We start from the raw sequence: 25,814 nt of genomic DNA, 5'->3' as shown, positions 1-25,814 counted from the left end.
AGCAGTAGTGTAAAAGACACGGCCCTAGCGTTCATTTCTTTCTCAAGCAGGACAAATCGGAAATCAGACAAATTAAAAAAGAGGATAGCACTTGAAGGAATAATTGACTCCAAAGCAGGAAGAGGGTGAATCACGACAATCTCTTCCCCCCTTTCTTGTTTGTGAAGAAGCGAAAACAACCAACCAACAATATATAGGAAAAGATGTTGATGGAACCTTTTGTCTCCAAAACCGACAATTCAAGCAAGCCTCTACCCATACGCTCTCTGACTTGACTCTTGAGTCCCAGCCCAGGCTGACCGTGCGGCCGTCTCTGCTTGAATTATCATTAGACCTCTCGCTGCCTCCATGGCAACAAGGAATTAATGGCAGGAGCAGAACCAAGAAGTCGATCTTGCCTTGTGGCCTGTGGGGGCGGTGACAATTTTATAGAGGAATGGACATAGGTTTTCTGCTGGGCACCCAACACCAGAGCAACACATTCCGAGCGCAGAATGGACCGATGACTAGTGGCAACTAGCAAACCAGAGGAATAGAGGATGATGCATATAGGTTGCTTTGCAGGGTTTTTTCTCTGGTGCAGCGCAGACGCGCAGTGCATGGCAGACCACGGTGAACGATACAATATATCTCACCCATTCTGGATTACTGGAAACACTGATTCAACATAGGCCTCTACAAACATACAACCGTTGCAGTGTACTGAAAAGAACACAACAACTGTTGCAGATGTCATCCTTCTCTAGATGTCAGAGCACACTCAACTCAAATCTTTCACTAGAGCAATGCGTCGCCTATTCAGGAGGCATAAGGACTAGCAGTAGAACATGGACCTCCTCAGCTCATCTTTTATCACTGAAAGTTGCTTCGGACCACCACCAGGAGCAGGAGCAGGAGCAGCTGCACTGCCGGAGCTTGACGCTGATGCCGTGTCAGAGCCTTGGGCGAGGTAGACGCGGGCACGCTGTGTGAGCTTTTGGGCGTAGTATACGGGAGGAACTGCCATTACAAACAATCAGCAAAGCATCACCGTTAACATTTTCTTCCATGCACCATGCAAAATTGTGCTAGTAACATTATATTTCTATATTGATGATACAGATATCCTTGTGCAGTCATGCTTCTGGATCAGTGCATCGATGTAGATTTACTGCAAATTCAACCAGAATTGTCAAGTTTTATGAAGTACACAGCTGGAGTCTGGATGTTAATTTCACTGGATACCGTTGTTAAGCAGGAAAAATATGAGGAAAGTTTGCTTAAACTAAATTATCAGAGAAAACAGAGAAAAATGGCATACCAATTGACACCGACTGAGTGCCGCCATAACTGACAGGAGACAAAAACAGGACAAACTGTCAGACACCTGGACAGCACAAACCTAAAAAAACAACAAGAGCATGCTTATGTGTAGAACAGGTTATTTGTGAGAGCCTGCAGTTCGTCTCCTTTGAAGTTGTCGTCTCGCAGCACAAGGTATTGCACAGGACGCCTTGTCCCCTGCATTGCCATAATCATTAAATGTTTATTCTTTAGGATACAAACTGGAAAGAAGACAGTTCAAGTTATCTGTGATCTTGTTGACATCTTACTTTCATCTCAGCATGGCTGCAAAGGAAGAGATCAAATTCTGCTGGGTGACAGATCTCGCTATCAACCACTGTGCCTACAATTTTTTCAGAAACATGTGATTAAGATGGCTTATGAAACAGGATACCATAAATTGACTGTTGCAAATAAGATTGTGGTTCTAAGTTCTAACCAGGCTCAACAATTTTCTTCGTAACAGAACGGTGCCTATACTTGTTGTCCATGGGAAACAGCCTTAGCCTATGCTTCTTCTGCACCACAATGAAGGTGATTTGTGGCTTCTCGTTATCATGCAGTGCTTTCCAAGCCTGAAGAAACAATTATTATTATCAAATATTCTAATCAAATACGATAATGGAAAGCACTATTTGCTCTCAAATCACTTTACCTTTTCTATCGCTGGGATTTCTTTCTCCACAACTTGTTTGAACTGACCGTTACTTATGCCATTTTTTTTGCGATCGGGTAATATAGTCCGTTTTTCATTAAGCAGAGAGAATTATACGACGCAGCTACGAGAGAACCCTCATAGCACAGATTACAAACCACCAAGCTAATGGTGAGTGACCTGGAGTAGAAACTAAGAACAAGAAAAAAGGATACAAAAGATGGCGACTGCCCACGACACCTAAAACCTACGAACTGGGCCTGTAAGAAAAGGATACAACATCGCAAAGGTCGCCTACACAGAAGACCGTCCAGCAGCAACGGCGGCAAAGCATTCGCCAACGAACCAACCAGCGGCCAAGCATCCGCCGGGGAAGAAGCGAAGACACCCACTACGGCAAAGCATCCATAGCGGGGGAAGGGCCAGGTCACTCTCGACAGCAAAGCATCTGCCAGAGAGGAGGCCAACGACAACGGCGGCAAAGCGTCCGCCAACAAACCACACGGCGGCAAAGCATCCGCCAACGAACCAACCAGCGGCCAAGCATCCATCGGGGGATAAGTAGTAGCGGCAAAGCATCCGCTACGGTATCCACGACAACAAACCGGGCGAGGTCAACAGCTGCAGGACAGACCAATGCGAGTGGAAATGAAGCACAACAGGCACAGTGAGGGACTCCTCAAGGAACCGACGGCAGGAACTAGGCTGATTCTTCAGCGACACCTTCAGGAAGGGGAGGACGCCCATGGCAGTGACCTAAACGCCGTCGCCGTTGGCCTTAGAGGCCTCTAAGGCAGGGCTTTAGCCTAGAATCCAGTGCTAGTGGCACAGGAGCATGGGGCTCAGAGAACGACGCCTCCAGGGAGGTATGTGGCGCCAAAGGCGTCACCGTCGTCCACCCGACCACCACCGGACTGAGCTTTCGCCCAGAGCACCATGCATCCAGAGGCATCGCCCCCACGAGGGGGAGAAGCGCCGCGCCACCATCCGCAAAGCAGTAGATCTGGGGCGGAGGAGGGCAGATCCGGCCACAGGAGGCCCGGATCCACCCTGCCGCCCGATCGGTTCACCGGAGAAGGTAGGTGTTGGGGGAGGGGGGCGGACGGCCGCAGGCCTACCCTAGCCAGCCACACGGTAGCCAGCGGGTACAGCTCGGCATCCCGGCAGCCACCCCTGTGCGCCACGAAGCCCGAGGGCAGCCACGCCGCAACAAGGGGAGGAGGCCGCCACCAGCCGTGGGGGGCCAGATCCGGACCCAGGAAGGGTGGATCCAGCCCTGCCGGCCAGCCTACTCGCAAGAGGAAGCAGGTGGGGCTCCCGGAAGCAGTCCCACGCGCGCCCCGCGGGCACGGCGGCAGCCGGACTGGGAGGAGCTGCGCCGAAAGGTGGGGGAGGCCGCCAACCACCGTGTGAGGCCAGATCCGTGATTGGGGGAGGTGGATCCGCCCTTCCAAGGCCGCCCGACCGCCGGAGTAGCGTGGAGCGAGGAGGGGTGGTGGAGTAATGGGGGGGAGGAAGGAAGAGAGCTGCGGTGGTTGCCGGTTGCGTGGGACGCCGCGGGCCGCCACCGCCGCACGCCGGAGGGCGATGGCGGCGGCCGGAGAGGTGGCGTAAGGGGCGGTCCCGGACGGCACCGGCGAGACGCCCCCGAGACACCCGTTTGGAGCTCTCGGGGGATTCCTAGCAACCAAATACAAAACAGTCTACTGTTAATTTTCATGGGATGATGATCAAAAGAGCGCATCACATAACAGCTGAAAGATAAGAACCTGTAGAATATCAGCTGCTGGGGCTTCTTGTTGGAGTCCTTTTCAAATGCATGAAGGAGGTCCCTTCAAAGGTTGAAGAAATTAAAGTGCAACCCAATGTGGTGGCATGCATGTTTCAAATAGTTACATAGATTGAAGGATGTACTTGACAATGTCTTCAAGGCCACTGATGATCTCTTCACAGTGACCTTGTGCACGAACAACACCAATACACTTAGACACCTCATGCCAGTCTTGGGATGCAACGACCTAAACAGAACCTCAGGCAGCATCTGTTAGTTTCATGAGATGAAAATGACCAAGGTACTATCCATTTAGCAAACAAAAGGAAACCTTACAGAAGCAATAGAAGGGGCAGCAGAATCATTTACAGCAGAAGGATGAGAAACATGAGCACCAAATATAATCGTCGGCTTGTTTGAAACAACCGGTAAACTCTTCTGTACATCATCGAATACTGAGTCCCTTCCTCCAGCCTGTCAAGATGGTGAATATATCATATCATGTTGAACAGCAAGTTTTTGAAAACATAGATGGAGAAGCGAAGCTGAGGTTTACCTAGCCTTGGCATTGATCTTAATAGCCATATTTGCCAATATCTGATTACTTTTGATGAAGACATTTGACCTTCGACAACACTGTGACACGAGACCAATATCTGTCTCACAGATCCTTTTAATATTTCCTGTGGTTAGAAGTAATATCATGCATGACATATATGTAACAGAAATGAAGAAACTATGTGTCCCATCATAAACACTACACTATACCATATAAACTGCCATTTTCATCTGGCAGAATAGCAAGCAGTAAGTCAATCTTCTGATCCCTCAGCTTGTTCTGCACTTCCTGATAGCATATATGAATATCATGTTCAACTTGATCTGGACGTGCAGTGAATATTGGGAGCTTCAAATTGTCGAAGTCCTGAAATTAAAGTGAAAAATGGTAGACAAGACAGTTTGGACCTAGAGACGGTGTGAAAAAGGATGATGAAAAAGCATATTACCACTCCAGTAATGTGAGACATTTCAGCCAGCTTAAAGCAAAACTCCTCAATAACTTTCTTGGATAAATCTTCACAAAAATTGGCGCATGCCCAGTTGATGATCTTAGCACCATTTATTACTTTCTGCAAACAATGGTTACAGATTAAGAAGAAATATATTGAGTCATGTACAATCAAAATTCATGGAAAATTAAAGAAAATATTTTCTTGATTCATTACTTCGCTAAAGAACATAAGAGAAAGTTAATGACAGTATGACACTAGTGGAAAAGGTTCTTAAAATGGACCTTCATTGAACCTCTAACTTTAAGATTGGTTTAGCCGCTCATGACATACCTTGTCTTTCATATTCCAGTACCCATTCATTGGAAACCACATTTTCTGAGATCCAGAATCATGATACTTAAGCTACAACAACAACAAAAGGAGAGCACATAAGGCAATCACAAACTGCATTAGACCTAAAACTACTACATCAGACCTCATGGAAGTAGTACATTTGGAGGCAGCAGAACTCTAGCATCAACTGTTGTTGTAAGATTGTCATCAAATTCTATGCCAAATTCATTTGCATGTTTAGTGCGTTTGCGGTCAACAACCTAAGACAAGTGGAAGTTAGGTTAGACAAAACTTAAAGATAATTTTATCAGTTTACCGCTGACACAATATTACACAAAGTGCAGTGAGATCATGAACCTGACGACTGGATTGCTCCGGTTCAGGCTGGATGGAGGCTGACTTCCTTAGAGTAGAAACCTGACTGCCTTCCAGCTTTTTCTAGTAACACTTCCTGGGAACTATCTTGCAAACCTGAAATTCAAATTGACATTCAGAAATAGCAGCAGAATCTATGGAAGAGTAAGGAATATAAAAGCATAATATATCATGTTGAAGTTGAGAAGTCCATAATTACCAACCTCTCTAGGAAGATAAATTGGCTTCTGCTCACTGCCGACATCGATGCATGGGAGAGATTTGTATTTCAGGTCCAGGCTGTACCTTTCTCTGAAGTGATCAATGACAGTCTTTGTAGCTCCACCCGGTGATTCAAAACTGATATTTTAAGGATCCAAGAAACATTTCATTAGAAGTGCTGATTGCACAATTTGATGGCACCATATAATTCAGAAATAGAGAGTCTAAGTTGAACATAAATGCAAAGTAGAGCAATCCTACCTCAAATAAATTAGTAGGCTTCACTGACAAGCCAGTAATTATGTACCTACGGCGTTTATTACATCTGTGTGTGACTTCAATCTTCACACCCCTGAGGGCCTTCAACAGCTGAATTCAGAAAACAACATCATACATCTGAAGTTTTTTTGCACATTGCATTTTGTATTAAGGCAGGAGGAAGCGTGGATACCTTATCATACTCAGGTTCAGTCAAGTTCCTATCCACGATATCTATCTTTAGGGTCTTCTGAACAAAGTCAATCAGCAGCAGGGGTTGAACGAAAACTGATGAGGACACGTCTACAATGGAAAAATTACAGCACATTAAAAATTTAGCAAAGACAAGTTCTGAACTGCAATATTTACTAGTAGCCATGTAGAAGTGCAACCCAAAGTTTTTCTTTAAAGCAATCACTTGAAAGAACAGCGTCCAAATGATCTGAAATAGATATGATTTCCACTCCACCGACCACATAAATGAATTTACACAAGTACATATTTTATCCAAAATTCCCCTATCTGGCTAGTTCTGCTATCCAAACATCCTATGCCATACTGTACATAACTGAAAAGGAAAACGGAAAATCCGCATTCAGAATTGAACTGATATCTGACCTGCAATCAGAGACAAGCCGTCCTGTGTTGACCTGATGCTCTGATAGAGCCCCTTCCATGCCTCAACACCCAGTGTATGATCATTGGTGCCAATCGGGACGCGTCTGTTCACAGCCCAGACGAAGAACATTTATCATCCCAAATCATAAACACAGTGAGATACTCAGAGACGGTGAATGTTTCGTCAATTACTCTATGTCATTGCGTTCGCTGAAGAGGACGTCACCCAGCATGGTCTCGAGGACCTGCAGCGCCTGCGCGGGGATGTCAGTGGAGTAGCCCGCCAGCAGCATCCTCAGCTGCAGCAGGCTGATTGCTGAGGCATGATTGATCACCACCCTGTACTTCGTGTCCATCCTGCACAATTCGTCGAGCAATTGTATCGCATTCACATCTCCGCAGCGGCCAGCAAGGGAGAAGCAGAGTTTACATACCTTTTGTCGCCGCCTGCAGAGAGGGTGACCTCGAACTCCTTGGTGCCGAACGGCAGCGCGCCCGCGGTGAAGAGCGAGTCACGGCCGTCGTACGCGGGGAAGCGGCCGCCGAGCTCCGTGTGCTGGTTCTCGGACACCAACTTCGTCATGACCTCCCTGTACGCGCCCTTAGTCGTCGGCTCCGGCGAAATGGTCACCTACAACGAAACGAACCACCACAAACACGGGAACCCACGGCAATGGCGCTAGGTCAGATCAGATCAAAGCCAACAGCGAACGAAGAGTGGACGAGAGAGAGTGGGCACTTACGTTGTACTGGTGCAGGGACTTCAGGTCCTCGTCGACGAGGCGGCCGAGGAAGCGGTTGGCCCTGACGACGCACGGCGTCCCCGCGCCGCCGTACCCTGGGCGCGGCGGGAACACGGGCTCGGCGCGGCGGACGTGGATGCCGAGAGCCTCGAACTCCTTCCACAGCAGCGCGGTGGGCTCCTCCGCGAGGGGTGGCCCGGCTTGGCGCGGATCGGCGGGCTGGCTCTGGCCGACGCGCTTCGGCACGATCGCTAAAAAAGCTCTGGCCGACGCGCGAGTTGTCGTCGTAGCCGTGCCCGTTGCGGTTCCCCGTCTCAGCGCCACTCGGGTTCGCCTCGTCTCGCCCGCTGCCGCTGGAACCCCGCGCCCTCTGCTACGGTGAATCCTCGCCATGGGCGCAACTGCTCTCGCGCGCACGCAGGACTGCAGGAGTTCTGTTACGTACTTGGAAGAGAAGAAAAAGGAATGTGGAGGAGGCAATCAGTTCAGCACGACGTGCGTGCACCCCCAGTTTATATAGAGCTAGCGTCCCACGGTAACTTTCCCAGAAAAGTAATGTAATTTTTGTTTTTCACTGTAGTACTTTTTTTTTGAAATTTGATGTGAGTTGCCCTCCTCTGATCCCCAGTATGTAGTATATAACCTACGAAACGGTGAAAATAGACACGTCAGCAAATTAACTTCCTTCTTCAGGACAGGCTACCGCTCGTCCACGCATGAGAGCTTCTCTAAGCTCCTCGTCTTTTTGAAAATTATTTACTCGTAAAAATTACCAGAGGAGATTCAGATCCAGTTAAAAGCACCCCTAGGTCCTCTTGCCTAGGTTGACTTTTGCTTTTTTTACTATTAGAGATGATGAAACCAATTGGATTCGCATGGAATCGGATCCGAATATTACCTTTTATCACATTTTAATTTAAATTTGAATACGGATACAGATCTTTTCGAATACGAATACAAAATGGATGTATCAGATTCGGGTTTCTATTAGGATATTTATTCAATTCAACTCAAAATGCATATTGATATACATGAAAAAAGTAAAGTCAAGGTACACTTCTAATAATCTCCAGTATCAAAGTGAACTAAATTATAATGGATAATATTTAATAAAATAATAGGTCAAGTGAAGAAATTTTAAATAAGAATGGTAGGCAACAGGTAACCATTTTTCTTTATCAATTTTTTTGTAATTACAAAAATATTACATTGATAGAGAATAAAGTATATATGTGGGTATATAACATAGACAAAAGTAGCTCATTAAAAAATAATATACTTATCAATAAATAATTAATAATTAAGTATATCAACTAATGAATCATTATTTATATCATATTTATCATGAAATTATAAATATAAAATAATTCACATCAGCACAAAATAAGTTAAAATATTAAAATAATTTGCAGCAAGAAAAATATTAGGTCTAAACTAAGTTAGAAAAATACTAAAATTAATTTAATATTTATGTATCTTTAATAGTGTTAAATTAATATTAAAAATTACTTATAAATATACTACTAAATAGTTTCAATGCATCATTAGTAATACTAAAATTAAATAATTACACTAGTTATGGACAAATAACTTTAAATAGATTCATTATACATTGTTCTTTGCGGATACAAATAAATATCGAATATCAGAGATTCCATATTTTTGTCGAATACGGATCTAGAATCAGATAGAGAAAAATACTAAAAATGAATTCAGATACATTCATTTAGCATCCACAATAGAAACATATACGAATACGGATATCCATATTACAAGTTTTAACAGATACAGTTCGGATAATTCGAATTTTTAGACAATCCATTTCCACCCCTAGCTACCACGGTACAAGGATAGTTATGATTATGACAAGATACGCGAGGGGCTTTCATCCTTTTTCTTATGCACTTACTGCTCGCGAAACCTCTTATATGAAAAACCAAAGGTACTGTAAATGAGATCTAATGGGAAACACCTTCTGTATTGGATCTAACAAAATTATATGGTGTACCTCCTAAAAAGAACGGGAGGGAGTATAGTAGCTACTAAAAGTTTAGCTGATAATCTATTTGGTTCCTCAGTTAATAAGGTAGCTAATTGTTAGATTTAGAGTTCTTAGTATATTCATCGGATCGGGATACTTAGCACAGTAATAGAGCATTCGGATTTCACAGAGAGATTGAGAGATGGGTGATAGGTGGCAAACCGTCAAATGCCGTAGTTGTTGAAGCTCCGGCCGGGATTTCGTTGACGGACGCCATCTGCGCGCCGGCAGCGACGGTCGGTGGAGAGGGAGTCGGCGCTGTGGCGTCCTCGGCGGCGGCGTGAGCGTCGGGTGGCGTTGCCGGCGTCGGTGGTACTTCCCGTCGCTGGCAGCGCCCCTACTTTCGATCGGGTCTAGGGTTTAGGATGTCGGTGGGGTGACTGGCGGCGCGGTGAACCTCGTGTCGCGAGCCCCGACCCCCACCTTCCTTTATAGCGTTGTGCGACGGGGGCCCACCAACCATGTAGGGTTTGGCGCCCCCGATCAGGGCGCGAGGACAAGGCCCAGTTAGGCCGTTGGGCCTAACTGGTGGGAGATCAATACTAACATTCTCCCCCTTGATCTCTCATCTATTCTTCGTTCTTTAATTTCATACTTAAAACTTTCAATTCATATTTTTCTTGCTTCCATCCTATTTCATCATAGATTAGTGCATAGAACTGTCCCATCGTCACAGCAATTAGTGCCGTTAGACTAACAGCCACAATACAATTCTCCGTTTTGAAATGTAAACTTTCTTTGGGCCCTTCGTATGTTCGGGTATCATAGGCTTTCCCTTAAACCCATGCCGGCTACGTGTTCTCTGAACACGTTGGGTGGTAAGCCCTTTGTGAGCGGATCCGCGAGCATTTTCTCTATACTTATATGCTCAAGATTTATTATATGATCCCGAACTTTATCTTTCACAACATAGTACTTTATGTCAATGTGTTTGGCAGCACCACTTGACCTATTGTTGTGAGCGTACTGTACCGCTGGATTGTTATCACAATACAATCGCAGTGGTTCATTTATATCATCAATCACTTTCAATCCGGGTATGAATTTCTTCAGCCAGTTCACCTGCCCCGTTGCCTCATAGCATGCTACAAACTCGGCATACATTGTCGAGGATGTAGTTACGGTTTGTTTGGAGCTTTTCCACGATATAGCCCCTCCTGCGAGAGTAAATACATATCCTGACGTGGATTTTCTTTCGTCTCCCGCATAATCAGAATCTGAATACCCCTCTATCTGCAGGGAATCAGATCTTCTATACGTAAGCATGAGGCCTTTCGTACCCTACAAATAACGCAGGACTTTCTTCACTAATTTCCAATGTTCAATTCCTGGATTCTTTTGATATCTGCCAAGTAACCCGGTAACAAAAGCTAAGTCAGGGCGTGTACACACTTGAGCATATTGTAAACTTCCAACAGCTGAAGCATACGGTACTGCTTTCATTCGGTCAATTTCATATTGGTTCTTGGGACACTGATGTTCCCCAAATCTATCGCCCTTGACTATAGGAGCAGGTGAAGGACTGCACGCATGCATACTAAATTTCTTCAGGACCTTTTCTATGTATGCCTTTTGCGATAATCCTAGAACCCCTTTTCTCCTGTCTCGGTGAATCTCTATTCCTAAAACGAACGAGGCCTCACCGAGATCTTTCATATCAAAGTTCGAGGACAAGAATTTCTTCGTTTCCATTAGTAGATTGATATCACTGCTAGCAAGCAAGATATCATCCACATACAAAATTAGGAATATGTACTTTCTATTCCTGAACTTTGCATAAACGCAATTGTCCTCAACATTTTCTTCAAACCCAAAACCTTTTATCGTTCTATCAAACTTCAAATACCACTGTCTTGAAGCTTGTTTCAATCCGTAGATTGATTTCTTCAGGCGGCATCCCATATTTTCCTTTCCTTTTACGACAAAACCTTTCGGTTGTGCCATATAAACATTTTCTTCCAAATCCCCATTTAGGAAAGCCGTCTTTACATCCATTTGATGTAACTCCAAGTCATAGTGGGCTACAAGTGCCATTATAATTCTGAAGGAATCTTTACATGAGACTGGAGAAAACGTCTCATTGTAATCAATCCCTTCTCTTTGCGTGAAGCCTTTCGCCACGAGTCGCGCTTTAAATCTTTCTATATTCCCTTGGGAGTCATATTTCGTTTTGTAGACCTATTTACAGCCTACTGTTTTGGCTTCTTTAGGAATATTTTCTAAGTCCCAAACTTTATTGGTACTCATTGATTTCAATTCATCTTCCATGGCCTTAAGCCACTTTGATGAGTGGTCACTTCTCATGGCTTCTTCAAATGAGGTGGGATCGTCCCCCATCTGACATTCTTCAGTTTCATCAACTTCATAGTCATCAGTAATAGCTGATCTTCTTATTCTTTGAGACCTTCTAGGTGCCTCCGGCACTTGTTCCACATTGGGCTGTTGTTGTTCTTCCTCATGTGCAACATTTGGTTCTATAGTTTCCTCAAGGATAGGTTCCTCAAGGACAGGTTCCTCATGTTTATTCATTGTCGCCACGGGAGAACTTGCAACAGGTGTTGGCACTACAGTGTCCTGCACTGTCGGTGCAACAGCAGCAGGTAGCGTGAAGAATGGTTCTTCAACCATCGGAGTGGGTACATGTACCCGCTTCTCCTGTAGGCTAATTTCTCGTGCTACCACGCTCCCCCTGATCATGTTATCCTCCAAGAACACAGCGTGTCTTGTTTCTACAATCTTCATATGTCTGTCAGGACAATAGAAGCGATATCCTTTCGATCTTTCTGGATAGCCAATAAAATGGCAGCTGACTGTCTTGGAGTCTAACTTTCCTATGTTCGGGTTAAACACTTTTGCCTCAGCTGGACAGCCCCACACACGCAAATGGTTAAGTGAGGGTTCCCTTCCTGTCTATAATTCATACGGTGTTTTAGACACCGATTTACTTGGTACTCGATTAAGTATGTGAATGGCGGTTTTCAGTGCCTCCATCCATAAACTAATCGGTAATGTGGAGTAACTCATCATGCTTCTTACCATATCCATTAAGGTACGGTTATGTCTTTCAGCCACTCCATTCTGCTGAGGCTCCCCCGGTGTGGAGTACTAAGCAACTATGCTATTTTCCTGTAGGAATCTTGCAAAAGGTCCAGGAATTTGGCCATATGGGGTATGTCGCCCATAGTACTCTCCACCTCGGTCTGATCGTACTATCTTGATTTTCTTGTTGTGCTGATTTTCAACTTCAGCTTTAAATATTTTAAATTTATCCAATGCTTCTGATCTTTCTTTAATTGGATAAATATTGCCATAACGAGAGTGATCGTCTGTGAATGTTATAAACGAGTCATAACCATCCACACTTTTCACAGGAAAAGGACCACATATATCTGTGTGGATTATTTCTAAAATTCCTGTGCTTCGTTTGGCATCTTTCTTAATTTTCTTGACATACTTTCCTTTAATGCAATCAATACATTGTTCTAAATCTGAAAATTCTAAGCGCGGGAGAATTGATTCCTTAACCAATCGTTCCATTCTCCCCCTCGAAATATGGCCCAAGCGACAATGCCATAATTTCGAAGAGACAGTATCAATTCTCTTCCGCTTCTTAGTTACATCCGTAGATGGGGAATCATTCATATTCTCATCACATACATTGTTCGCATTCTCAGCAAGAGATAATAAATAAAGCTTGTCTTGTCGGAAGGCAAGACCAACACATTTATTATTAACCAGTATCTTACACTTGCCATCACCAAAATGGCAATCAATTCTATCATCATCAAGTTTCGAAACACTTATCAAATTTCTACGCAAAGAGGGAACATAAAGTACTTCTTTAAGTCTAAGTACAAAACCATTATTCAATTCTAAAGAAAAATCTCCAATGGCTTCAACATTGGCTTGCAGTCCATTTGCAACTTTAATCGTTCTTTCTCCTCTTTGCAAGGTTCTCGTCCCACTTAACCCCTGTAAAGAATTTGCAACATGAGTAGTTGCTCCTGAATCAACCCACCAAGTGGATTTATCATAACATAAATACAGAGATTCATCTACAAATGTAATAAATTCATCACCTTTCTTTTGCAGAGATTTCAGGAAGTCTGGACAATCCCTCTTGTAGTGTCCCTTTTTGAAGCAGTGCTTGCACTGATCTTTTTCTGCTCCACCATACTGCTGATTCTCAGAATCCTGGGGTTTCTTTCCCTGTGAACTGGAGGAAGAGGACTTATCCCACTTAGGTTTCCCTTGTGGTTTAGAATTCTTGCCATTAAAGTTCTTTCTTTTGTTGTCCTTCATAAAATGAGCAGATTCACTTTATGAGGACTTTATCATCTCCTCTTCTTGAGCACACATTGAGATGAGTCTTTCTATGCCCCATCTTTCAGGCTGCATATTGTAGTTCACAATGAATGTGTCATATTCTTTTGGCAAAGAAGCAAAAATCAAATGAATTAGGAAATCCTCCTCCTTCAAATTCATTTCTTTTAGCTTAGATGCCGTAGTGTTCATCTTCAAAATGTGCTCTCTTATGCTACCACCAGTGAATTTCTCATTCACAAGCTTCTTAATCAGTGAACTTGCTGTGGCCTTGGTAGACCCAGTAAACTGACTCTTGATTTTCTCAAGATATTCTTTGGCAGTAGCACATTCAGGGATTGAGCCCCTTATCTGATCTTCTATGGTGGCTTTGGCTACCAACAGGCACTTGCGGTTGGAGAGAATCCATTGCCTATGTTCAAGGTCATATTTCATTCTTATTTCAGCATGATCACGCTTCCGAGAAGCGAAATCAGCGTCAGATTCATTGTCACCTCTCACCGGGTCCTCTGGCTCAGTAGGACACGGTGAGGTGATGGCAAAATCGACCTCTCCCAACGCAAGTTCCAATTCATACTTCTCCCGCCACACACGGTGATTGGTTCCGTTGAGTGTCGGGATGTTGGCAATGTTCACAATACATTTGCCTCCTGAAATCATACCAGAGTAAGTAAGAAACATTTATACATAAAATTTCATGCTTTAACTCAACGTTGGTCAAATTAAAACTTATAATTCATCCATGCAAAACATTTTACATCACCGTTGGGCAGAAGTAAAATTAATGCACGATTTCTCATGGATCAAAAGTTATAATATTGTTATTAACAACGTTGGTCAAAAAATAACAATATCATAATTGCATCAACATTATCAGAAATTCATTTCTCTTAAAATTAAATTATCCCGTTGGTTCAAATTTAATCAAAGAGAACAATAATTATCATGCACAGCGGAAACATTAATGATCTTTTCATGTTATTATTTTCCAGAAGCACTAAAAAATTCATTGTTTTCTGGGCAAAATATCGTTGGATAAAATTTGCACAGAAAATTATGTCAAAATCATTCAAATTCATCAAAATATGCATTTAAAATTGTTTCTAGAAAATAATAAGAAAAAATTTCTTGTTCTTCTTTCATTTTTCAGCCCAGCGTGGCCCAAGACGCGCTGAACCGGCTCGGCCCGGCTTGCCTCGCGCGCACAGGCCGCACCCAGGCCGCAACCTGGGCCTGGGCCGGCAAAGCGCCGCGCGCGCTCGCTCCCGCCTGGGCCGGCGAGTTGGCCCAGCGAATCGCGGCCGTCCGTCTCGATCCGACGGCCGAGCGGCCGTTTCGCGCGGATCAAAACGTCGCCGCGGCCGACGCCCTGGAAACCCTAGGCATTCGGCTCTTCCCCTCTCTCTCTCCTCGCTGCTTTTCTCTTCTCAGCCGCAGCAGAGACGGCCGCCGCCGAGCAGCCGCGAGCGAGGAAAAACAGAGCGGTCTTTGGCGCCGTCGCTGGCCCCCTCACCGGCGCGCGTGCTCCCCAACGGGTGAGCACGCCGCCGTCGAGCGGCCTATCCGTGGCGCTTTCTTGGCCGAGCCCGGCGAGCCGTTTCTTGGCCGAGCCCGCGCCCTCGGCTCGGTTTCTCCTCCAGCGCCGGCGAAAGAGCCGGTGCGCTTCTTCTTCTTCTTCCGCGCCGGTGGAGGTTTATCCCCGACGAACCCTAACCCTAATTTTTCCCCCTTTCTCCTTTTTTTTTGAGTTTGTTCTTTTCGGTTTTATCCGAATGGGGAAAACTAGGGTTAGGTTTAAAGTTTTGTTCTTGCCGATTCGTTTTCCTTTTCGTTCATCCGAATGGAAAATGGGATTAGGGTTAGGGTTTGACCCTTCTTCTTTCTTCTTCCCCTTTTCCCCTCTTTCGGATTAGAGTTCTAGGGTTCTTGAATCCGACCCTCCCTTTTCCCCTTCTTCAATCCCTTGTTCAGTTTTGATTTTGGGAATTAGGGTTAGGTCTTAGGGTTTGGTTTTCGACTTTCTTTCCCGATCCGCATCTGATTTCTTGACGAACCGTGGCTCTGATACCATTGTTAGATTTAGAGTTCTTAGTATATTCATCGGATCAGGATACTTAGCACAGTAATAGAGCATTCAGATTTCACAGAGAGATTGAGAGATGGGTGATAGGTGGCAAACCGTCAAATGCCGTAGTTGTTGAAGCTCCGGCCGGGGTTTCGTTGACGGACGCCATCTGCGCGCCGGCAGCGACGGTCGGTGGAGAGGGAGTCGGCGCTGTGGCGTCCTCGGCGGCGGCGTGAGCGTCGGGTGGCGTTGCCGGCGTCGGTGGTACTTCCCGTCGCTGGCAGCGCCCCTACTTTCGATCGGGTCTAGGGTTTAGGATGTCGGTGGGGTGACTGGCGGCGCGGTGAACCTCGTGTCGCGAGCCCCGGCCCCCACCTTCCTTTATGGCGCTGTGCGACGGGAGCCCACCAACCATGTAGGGTTGGGCGCCCCCGATCAGGGCGCGAGGACAAGGCCCAGTTAGGCCGTTGGTGGGAGATCAATACTAACACTAATGTCTTCTAACAATTCGCTATTAGTTTGCTCAAGACTAATGCCCGAGTGGATCTAAATTTAATAGGTTAATCCTCTTTTTCAATAACTTGTTGCCGTACAGAGGGAAAAATTTTAGGAGCTGAAGAATCTTGTTCGAGTTGATGTTGGGCTCCGCGACGTCTCTCTACACTCTACAGTCGCGGCATCTGCGCCGTCCATGACGATCCCATCATCCCGACGACGAGCCTGCGAAACTCGCCTAGGACTAGCAGGCCGCAGTCGAGCGGGCTCTGTGAGTGCCCACGATACCGTAAGCTGCTGCACTCACCAACAATCTTGCCATGGCCCATGGGCGAGTGCAGCTAGCTTAGGGGGGATATGCTTCTAGTCCAAGCCCGACGACAGCCTCCTAATAATGACGATGTTGTCTGCTCAAAACTGACGGTAGTCTGATCTGGTGGCTCTACGGCCGCGTACTGCACTGCAGCTTAAGCTCGCGCGTTGGGGACTCCAGTTTGACCACGGCGAAGGTGTGCTTAGATGGGCCACTCGTCTGGCTGCTCTGACGACTATAGGAGGTTTTGGGGGGCTAGCGGCACGGGCGTCACGGCGGAGCTCATCGGTGCCCTGTGATTAGTGGAGGATGGGGACGAGCAGGCCACCGGTGATGGAAGCCGAGGGCGGGGACGGGGACGAGGGCGTCGGGGCAGAGTTCACTGACGGCTGTCGTGTGGTTAGGGAAGGGCAAGGTCGAGGAGACGGCGACGGGAGGTGGCGAGCCACCTGCTGCGGGTGGTGGATGCGTGAGGGAGGTGACGTCGAGGGAGGGGTGTGCGCGGTGGAGCAGAGGCCGCGAGGGAGTGGGTGTCACGACGGAGAAGAAGACAGGTCGCGACCCGTCGCACAATAACGCCGTCCATCCTTTAGTGAGGCATACTCTTTCATCCTTAAATATCGGTTGTTGGAGGATTGGACTGGTTAGGAATCTATGCAAATGGCAAAAGACCTAAATACCCCTACATAGCAATGATTTATTTTCTGCATTTTTTTATGGATATGCCATCAATCCTGTATTTTTTGGCCTCGTTCGGCTAGTCTGAAATTTAGCTTGTTCGGTTTTTTTTTTTCAGTCGAAACAATATTTTTCTCTCACAATATTTTAGTTAGAACCGTGTTTTTCAGCCAAGTTTCAGACCAGCGAACGGGGCCGAAGAAGACACGCGTGCCACACATCACCGATTTTTTTTTACATTAAATAAATCACCGTTCACATCCACTTTTTCACAGTCGCGCGTGAGTGCGTTGTTTTGCCTTGAATAAATCAAAGAGGACACCAAAACATGCATTTCACTTGGCGGCAAACACCACTTAATGCCAAAATAAACCCTGGCTCCATTTTTACACAAATAAAGCAAACTAAAATTTGAAACTAGCGCCATTTCTCTAACACCTGTGGCAATAAAAGCGTCGGAGAGCCATGGCAGCGTCGCGTGGAGTAGGAGCCCACGCTACTGGCTCCCTGTAGCCCAGTGTAAGAGCGGCATGTTCCGCTGATATTAAAGCCGGCTGAAGCTGTTTCGTTGTGAGAGAAAAAAAATATTGTAGATTCTAGCTGATAACCCGGCTGATAAGTTCAAGTGAACAGGCCTAAGGTTCTCAGTGAAGGGGAGTCAACAGAGAACAGGCGTAACGGCGAGGTTGAGGATGAGGCTAGGATTTTTTTTTAACAAAAAATGGTTGTGCATGGTGATGTGAGGCCGCAAGGAAAGGAAGGGATAAGGCTTCCTGCTCAACAGTGCAGCTACATGTGGAACCCACGTTAATAAGCAACGAAAGTTATTTCAGGACATCTTGCTATTTCACTGGCGACAAATATTTAGAGACGGATGAAGTAAGCATGACGCTAATCATAGCCAATTGCTAAGGATGAATTGTCCTTATTTACCAAATTATAGGTCACTTTAGATTTGTCTTAACTTAAACTTCTAATTTTGACAATTTTTTTATAACATATGACAATATCTAGGTGTTCAAATAACTATGTTATCAGGATATATTTCATGAAAAAAATAATGAGACAGAAGACAAACTATATTGGTGGATTTTACCATTTAACTGGTCAGAAATTTAATTTAGGACAAAGCTAAAATGGTCTACGATTTTGAATATAGGGAGAAATGGATAAAACAAATCAGCCATATTTATTTTTTATCTATTGCAGCACCATCAGAGAACTTGTGTCTAAAGTCGAATACACCAATATATATCTCCAAAGATACCGATACAATTTTTTTTCCGAGGATAGACCGGAAACGATTTGGTGGCCTATTTCGTCGTGACATCTTTTTGTGTTGCAAGTATTCACAATTGCATTGCTGATCTCCTACGGAAATACTGGGACTTGCCTGCTCGTGCCATATGTAATATACTCCTTTCAACTTACAAGAGTTTTGGCTTTCTATGTATATTGTTTTTGTTATGTATTTAGACATACACTATACCTAAGTGCATAACAAAAGCTATGAATTTAGAAAAGCCAAAATATCTTATAATTTAGAATATAGAGTATATCATCTTTATTTTGATTACCCCTTAGCCGTCAAAAAAGTGATGAATAAAATTCATGCAACTACTTCAAGGGAAACCTTAGTAGGACTGCAAGCTAAACCAGTACATGCATGACGAATACACGACTGTCATTCTGAGTAACTGGATATAGTATTGAACTTGAGCAAAGACTTCGATTGTTTATAAAATAAAATGCAAACCACAAACTAACACAAATCAGTAACTGCAATTATAACAGCGAACAGAAAAATGCATCCAGTGCAGACACTATTATCCAAGTCTCCTTCAGAGCACAGGGACTTGAGACTTTAGTAGCAAAGCCTTGTTCAGGAGGTTTTCAGTGGTCAAGGACTAGCAGTAGAACATGAGCCTTTTCAGTTCACCCTTGATCTCCGGAAGTGGCTTCGGACCAGCAGCAGCAGCAGCAGCGGGAGCAGATGAACCAAAAGAGCCGACACTTGTCGCTGCATCAGAGCCTTGGTTGACGTAGAAGCGGGCACGGAACGCTAGCTTGTGGGCGTAGTATGCGGGAGGAGCTGTCAATTCAAAATAAGGTTATTTCCTAAGTTTATCCCTTTTTCCATTCATAATATGTTACGTATTTATGTTGAACAGAAGCAGTTTTATATTAAATTAAATACAAAAAAATCCATAGCAATGTTTTGCACTGGAAAATACATAACTAAAGTTCTCGATGACACAAGAGGACATACCGATTGACACAGAGCGAGTGCAGCTTGAATACCTGAAAGAAAATACAAGAGACCCGTCAGACAAATGAGTTGCAAAAAAACAAGATGGCAGGGAAGGGCATGCTTACAAGTAGCATAAGTTATATGTGAGAGACTGCAGAGCATCTGCAGTGAACTTATTGTCATCTCGCAGCACATGGTAATGCGTAGGTCGACTTGTTCCCTGCAATTTCGCAAGCAGCTAATCTTCAGAAGCATTTGGAAAAAAAATGTCAAAATTAGTTGCAACATGCTACACACATACCTTGATACCAGCATGGCTGCACAGGAAGAAATCAAATTCTGTTGGGTGGCAGATATTCTTATCAACTACAGTGCCTGCAAATTCCAGAAACATTTGAGCAAAATCATTGTTAAAAAACACACTAAAAACAGAAGCAAACACGCCTGCACTCCTAACCAGGTAGAATATTTCCACTCCTGTCTGTCCATTGGCGATCATTGGGGAAGAGCCTTGTGTGGTGCCTCTTCTGCACCACTATGAAGGTGATCTTTGGCTTCTCATTGTAACGAGCTTTCCATGCCTGAAGGGTAGGTATTAAGTATGAATGTTGTAACTGAGGCAACACTTGAAGTGCCATTCTCTCAATTTGTTTTTACCTTCTCTATCTCTGGGATTTCTTGTTCCAGCACTTGTTTGAATTGGCCCTCACTTACACCATCCCTAACGGTGAAAGAAGGGGTGGGTTTGTCAATTATCATGGCATCAGTCAGAAAACCAACAAGATACTAAGTTACTAACCTGTAGAAGATCAGCTGCTTGGGTCTCTGCTTAGACCGTTCCTCAAATGCAAGTAGGAGTTCCCTGCAAATATTTTGTAAATTAAGGAACTCTCAATCGAGTGTAAACTCTCAATGGGATGTCATTTAAATTTCAGAGATCACGATGGTCGTACTTGACAATGTCTTCCAGGCCATCGATGAGCTCTTTACGGTGACCTTGTGCACGGGCAATGCCATTATAGTTAGCCACCTTGGGCCAGTCTTGGGAGGCAACAACCTACATGGAACCAGGCAGAATGTGTTATTGTGATGAGATGATACTATCCCTATTGTAAACAGAAAAGAGCTTACAGAAGCAATGGAAGGGGCAGTATCATCTAGAGCAGCTGGGTGAGTGACATCGGCACCAAATATAATTGTTGGTTCAATCGAAACAACCGGTAAGCTTTCTTTGGGATTAGCAAATTCTAAGTTCCTTCCTCCAAACTGCGGAGAGAGTGAATATATTAGTATCATGTTGCTCAACAAATTTTGTGAAGAGATCTAGTTGAGATTAACCTTGGCATTGATCTTAATAGCAACATTAGCAAAGTACGGAGGACCTGCACTTCTAACATTTTTATCCAGGCAACACTGCGACATGATACCAATCTCTGTCTCGCAGATCCTTTTGAAATTACCTGTTGTTCAGAGTAGTCAGGAATGACATATATGTGATAATCAGGGAAGAAAGAAAGTTTGCTGTAAGAAATATTACCATATAAGTTGCCGTTTTTCTCTGGCAGTATAGCAAGCAAAAGATCTATCTTTTGCACTCTTAGCTTGTTCCGAGCATCCTGACACAGCCTATGAAGATCAGTTTCAACTTGTTCAGGACGAACAAGGTATATTGGAAGTCTCAAGTTATCCATGTCCTGAAACCAGAGTGAAATGGTAAACTGGGAGTCATGAAAGAAATGGTAAACTGGCAATCAAAGGCATAACGTAAATGTAGATTACCACTCCAGTAGTACGAGACCATTTAACCAGATCAGAGCAGAATTTACCAACAACATCTCTGGGCAATTCATGACAAAAGTTAACGCAGGCCCAGTTGCCCACCCTTGCACCATGTACTACTTGCTGCACATAACAAAATAGAAAGTGAAGACAATGAAACAAATTAATAACATATATTTACCCTCACAAATTCCATTATTCCAGTGCAAGAAATAGGACCACTTGAGTGAACATGTAGCTAGCCTATTGGGGTAATGACAGAAGAGACCCCTAGTATAGAGAGAACAAAACTCAAGCAACGAGTCAAGTTTCACCTATAAATCATGATATTTAGCACAGAAAGGATTTACTTGTCCATAGACAATACTATGTTGACCGCACATTGAATTAGATAAGGTTTTCAAAATGCTGCAATGTCAATGGTTGATCAACTGCTCATGACGTACCTTTTTAATCATGTTCCACTGCCCATCCTTTGGACTACACAAACTTTCAGATCCAGTGCCACGGTACTTCAGCTACAGAAATAAAAATAGAACATGGTTATAATAAAAAATGCATCACATTTGCAAAAACAAAACAAAACTGCTTGACACATGGAAGAAGGACTACAGTGGGAGCTGGCAGGACTCTGGCCTGAACTGAAGTAGGACGATAGTCAACCTCCATGCCAAATTCACTTGCACGCTCAGTTCTATTGTAGTCATTGTGCTCAACAACCTAAGCAAAAGAGATTTAGAGAACTTTAAGTTTGTTTACCCACAGTTTAAATCAGATAAAACAGAAAAAAAATGCAGAAATAGCAAAAACCTGACGAATGTTGTTCTCACGGTCAGATGGGCGCTGGCAGGTTGAGTCCATTAGTTTAGAGACTTGTTGGCTATCCAACTTCTTCCGGTATTGCTGTCCAGCTACTATCTTGCAAACCTGAAATCCAAATGGAAATTAAGAAACAAGAGCAGACAATATAGAAGGGAAAGAGTGGTGAAGCATAGGCCATAGTCAGTAACCTCCATAGGGAGGTAGTTCGGCCTCTGATCACTGCCAACTTGGAGGCATGGGAGAAAATCGTAGTGCATTTCCAGCTTGTATGCCTCTCTGAAGTAATCTGCGACAGACTTCTGAACTCCAGCGGACGATTCAAAGCTGTTGATTTGAAGAAAAAGTATCAAAATAAACGCTAACATCGAGAAGTTTGATCCCTGCATTTCTGAACTAGGGAGACAAGGATGTTCTCTTCAACATAGAGGAAAAGGAGTGAGGTCCTACAACTGTAAAGAAGGAGGACTGGTTGTCAGGCTGGCAATCCTGTACTTCCGGCGTGCGTCTCCTCGGTGTGTGACTTCAATCCTCACACCCCTGAGGGCTTTCTTGAGCTGCAAATTCAGAAGAGCCAAATCCATCTCATGCACAATGCTCTTTGTAGCTTAGAAATGAAAAAAAAACCCTACCTTGACAAGATCCATGGGAGTAATACTTCTAAAGGTCCTGCTATCTTTGTTCAGAATCTCCATCACAAATTCAATCAGTGGCATGGGTCGAATGAAAGCTGTCGAAGAAATGTCTGCAATGGAAATATGCAGCCGTCAGACATCTTAATAAAACATACAAAAATTTGAACTGGAATGTGAAAGACTCCTTTCAATTGAAACACAAAAGTACAGACGTTCCAGTTCATCTCACTATATGTCAACCAGCCATATGAAATCAAATTGCACAGTGCAGATCGTTTCTACCATATAAGCATCCCAGACGTGTTTTCTCAAGATATCACAGAAAACTTAGACAGATCATAAGAATTCCAATGTACAAGTGAAATCATACCTACGATCACAGACAGGCCCTTCTGTGTCGGCCTGATGCTCTGATAGAAACCCTTCCATCCCTCCACACCCAGGCCAAGATTCTTGGGTCCCTCTGGCGCTATGAGTGGTGAGAAGAAGGACCGGCCAACTGCAACGTACCTGCGCATTGTCAAAATAACAGAATGAAAACGTTGTCATCTCAAATCGAGAACGCTGAGAGGTGTAAAATAAACCCAAGCCAAGTACTTACTCCATGGAGTTGCGTTCGTTGAGCACAATGTCACGCAGCACAATGTCGAGCACCTGCAGCGCCTGCGTCGGGATGTCCGTAGGGTAGCCTGCCATGAGCATGAACAGCTGGTCCAGGCTGACCGCCGTGGCATGCTTGATCACCACCTTGTACCTCTTTTCCACCCTGCCAGGCAAGGTGACCACGAATTCCTTGCTTTTGAAGGGCAGCTCGCCGGCGGTGAACAGTGACTTCTGGCCGTCGTATGCGGGTAGGCGGCCGCCAAGCTCGGTCTGCCTGTTCTCAGAAACCAGCTTCGACATGACTTGCCTGTATATGCCCTTTAGCGTCGTCTCTGGTGAGATGGTCACCTGCAGAAACACACAAACCACCATAGCAACGGTGGGAAACGGTGATCAGATGAACGCCACGATGGATTGACAACGCGGCGCGGAGAGCGGTCTTACGTCGTAGTGGTGCAGGCCCTTGTCGACGAGGCCGACGAAGAAGTGGTTGGCCTTGACGACGCACGGCGTCCCCACGGCGCCGAAGCCCGGGCGCGCTGGGAACATGGGCGCGTCGCGGTAGATGTCCATCGTCTTGAACTTCTCCCTCAGCGCGGCCGCGTCGGCCGCGTAGCGATCCGCGAGCGGCGGACCGGCTTGGCGCAGATCAGGACGTGGAGGTTGCAGACCTCCAAGCCCGCGCTCGCGGCCGTAGTCGCTGCCTCCCTGTCCCTGGTAGCCGCGACCACCTCGGCCCCCGCCACGGCCGTCGTTGTAGCCGCCACCACCACCTCGGCCGCCGCCCTGGTAGCCGCCGCCGCCGCCACCTCGGCCTCCGCCACGTACTTCCTGGAATCCTCCGCCGCCTCGGCCCCCGCGGCCCCCTTCCGGGTACCCGCCGCCGCGGCCGTCGAAGCTACGACCACCGCCCCTGCCGCCACCACGTCCGCCGCCGCGGCCTCCGCTGTCGTCGCCGCCGTAGTACTGGCCGCCACGCCCGCCACCGCCGCCGTAGCCCCGGCCCCCCTGGCCCTGAACGACGTTGGGGTTCGCCTGACCCCGGCCGCCAACCCGACCTCCTCCGCGCTGATGACTCGCCATGGCAGTTGCTCACGCCTCACGCCCCTGGGAAAGATCAAGCGCCCATGATCAACTACTAGTACAACACAGTCGCAACTCGCACGAAAAGAAAGGAAGGCAACGGAGACGGAAATAAAGATGGAAGGTGCTGGCGGGGAAATAGGGAAACAAATCGCATTTCACCGTTCGACGTTAATATCCAAGAATCCAAGAAGAAATGTGAAAGAAGACTCACATCATAAATTCCATAAATGATTGTTAAACTTTAATTCCGGGAGAAGAAAGAACCGCGACAACTTAAAGATTTTTTTTTGGATATAAAAATATGGAGCACTGTTCCTCATCGAACCCCCCACGACTCACGGAGCGGAACCAACAAAGAGCATGTGGTAGGCAAGAAAACCTCGTTCTCATCGGACAGTCTTTTTTAAATAAAAACACATATACATCTGAAAATCCATGAAAATTCTTAGATCAGAAGCTTCGAACACATGGTTAGGGATCAAGAACCCCACCGATTCAAAGAAAAGGAACCGTGTGTCCACGAGAGCTTCTTTTGTAACAGAACAAAGCCAAAACAAGAAACAGAAGTAACCATCAAGAAGAACTGACGGTGCGAGACAAAGCGAAAGAGCCAAGAAACAACCGAGCGACGAGTCCCTTTCCAATCGTCCCCAGAGGGAGACAAGAGGTCACCGTAGACCGCAGTGGCTGGACCCCGTTACCCAGCAGATCCCAAACCAAACCGCGTCGCTCGAAAAGAATTCACCGCGCGTTCGAGAAAAAAAAAAGGAAAGCTCCAAACAATCCAAGAAATCAAACGAACATCGCAGAGATGCGAAGAGGTCCGCGACAGCGATGGGGGGAACCTTTCTTCTGCGCTCAGCGACGGCCGGCGAGGAGATGCGAAGAAGTGGCCGCGGCGGCGGCAGGGGAGAGGGAACGGCCGTCTGGCTGCCTCGCCGTCTGCGCAACTTCCTTTGTCGCGTGGTTTGCCCTGCGAGTGCGGAGCTGTGTACTGGTACTGCGGCTCTGGTGCTGCTGGAAGCCTGCACCGCAGGGCCCAATATATATAGGCGGGGAGGGAAGGAGTCATCAGCAAATCAACAGGTCAGGTGGGGGCCCACCAGGTCTTTTCGGAAGGTGCGGTGGATGTGGTCCCCACCATCACACAACCGTCCCGTCGTCTCCCACGAGCCACGAGCCCACGACTGACCACGACCATGAGTCCACGGCCCGTTTGGCTGCTCCATCTCCATGGACAACAACAGTCTATGGAATGACTCCGCAGTTTAGTAGTTTTCGTTTCTATAATACTCCTAGAGATAATTATATTATTCTTAATTTTTTTGTAGGATATCATCACATAGGATTTGCTTTGGCTCTTTATTTTTCTTTTTCGAAAATTACTCTGCTCTCCTTCAGACGGAGCCCTCCAACAAGCTAAGTAAAAGACTCCC

At 45.6% G+C, this 25,814-nt stretch overlaps 1 protein-coding gene and 1 pseudogene across 1 annotated transcript; both read right to left on the bottom strand.

Moving 5' to 3' along the window:
* Positions 1 to 415: 415 nt before the first annotated feature.
* On the bottom strand, positions 416 to 9,548 carry LOC136548914 (protein argonaute 18-like; annotated as a pseudogene).
* Positions 9,549 to 18,807: 9,259 nt separating this feature from the next.
* Positions 18,808 to 25,377, bottom strand: LOC136552320 (protein argonaute 18-like). The gene is made up of 22 exons (XM_066543860.1): positions 25,224 to 25,377; positions 23,737 to 24,399; positions 23,291 to 23,640; positions 23,060 to 23,199; positions 22,687 to 22,799; positions 22,505 to 22,611; positions 22,246 to 22,381; positions 22,046 to 22,162; positions 21,848 to 21,955; positions 21,682 to 21,753; positions 21,236 to 21,358; positions 20,994 to 21,150; positions 20,795 to 20,916; positions 20,588 to 20,722; positions 20,410 to 20,513; positions 20,256 to 20,318; positions 20,114 to 20,177; positions 19,914 to 20,037; positions 19,758 to 19,831; positions 19,582 to 19,676; positions 19,475 to 19,506; positions 18,808 to 19,297 (listed from the first exon to the last, which is right to left on the bottom strand). The coding sequence occupies exons 2-22, from the start codon at positions 24,373 to 24,375 to the stop codon at positions 19,113 to 19,115; spliced, it is 3,060 nt and encodes a 1,019-aa protein (XP_066399957.1). The 5' UTR covers positions 24,376 to 24,399; positions 25,224 to 25,377; the 3' UTR covers positions 18,808 to 19,112.
* Positions 25,378 to 25,814: the final 437 nt, after the last annotated feature.

The sequence above is a fragment of the Miscanthus floridulus genome, chromosome 4, assembly GCF_019320115.1.
Source record: "Miscanthus floridulus cultivar M001 chromosome 4, ASM1932011v1, whole genome shotgun sequence".
In the NCBI taxonomy this organism is placed as follows: Eukaryota; Viridiplantae; Streptophyta; class Magnoliopsida; order Poales; family Poaceae; genus Miscanthus; species Miscanthus floridulus.
This window is presented reverse-complemented; position numbering and strand designations above follow the sequence as displayed.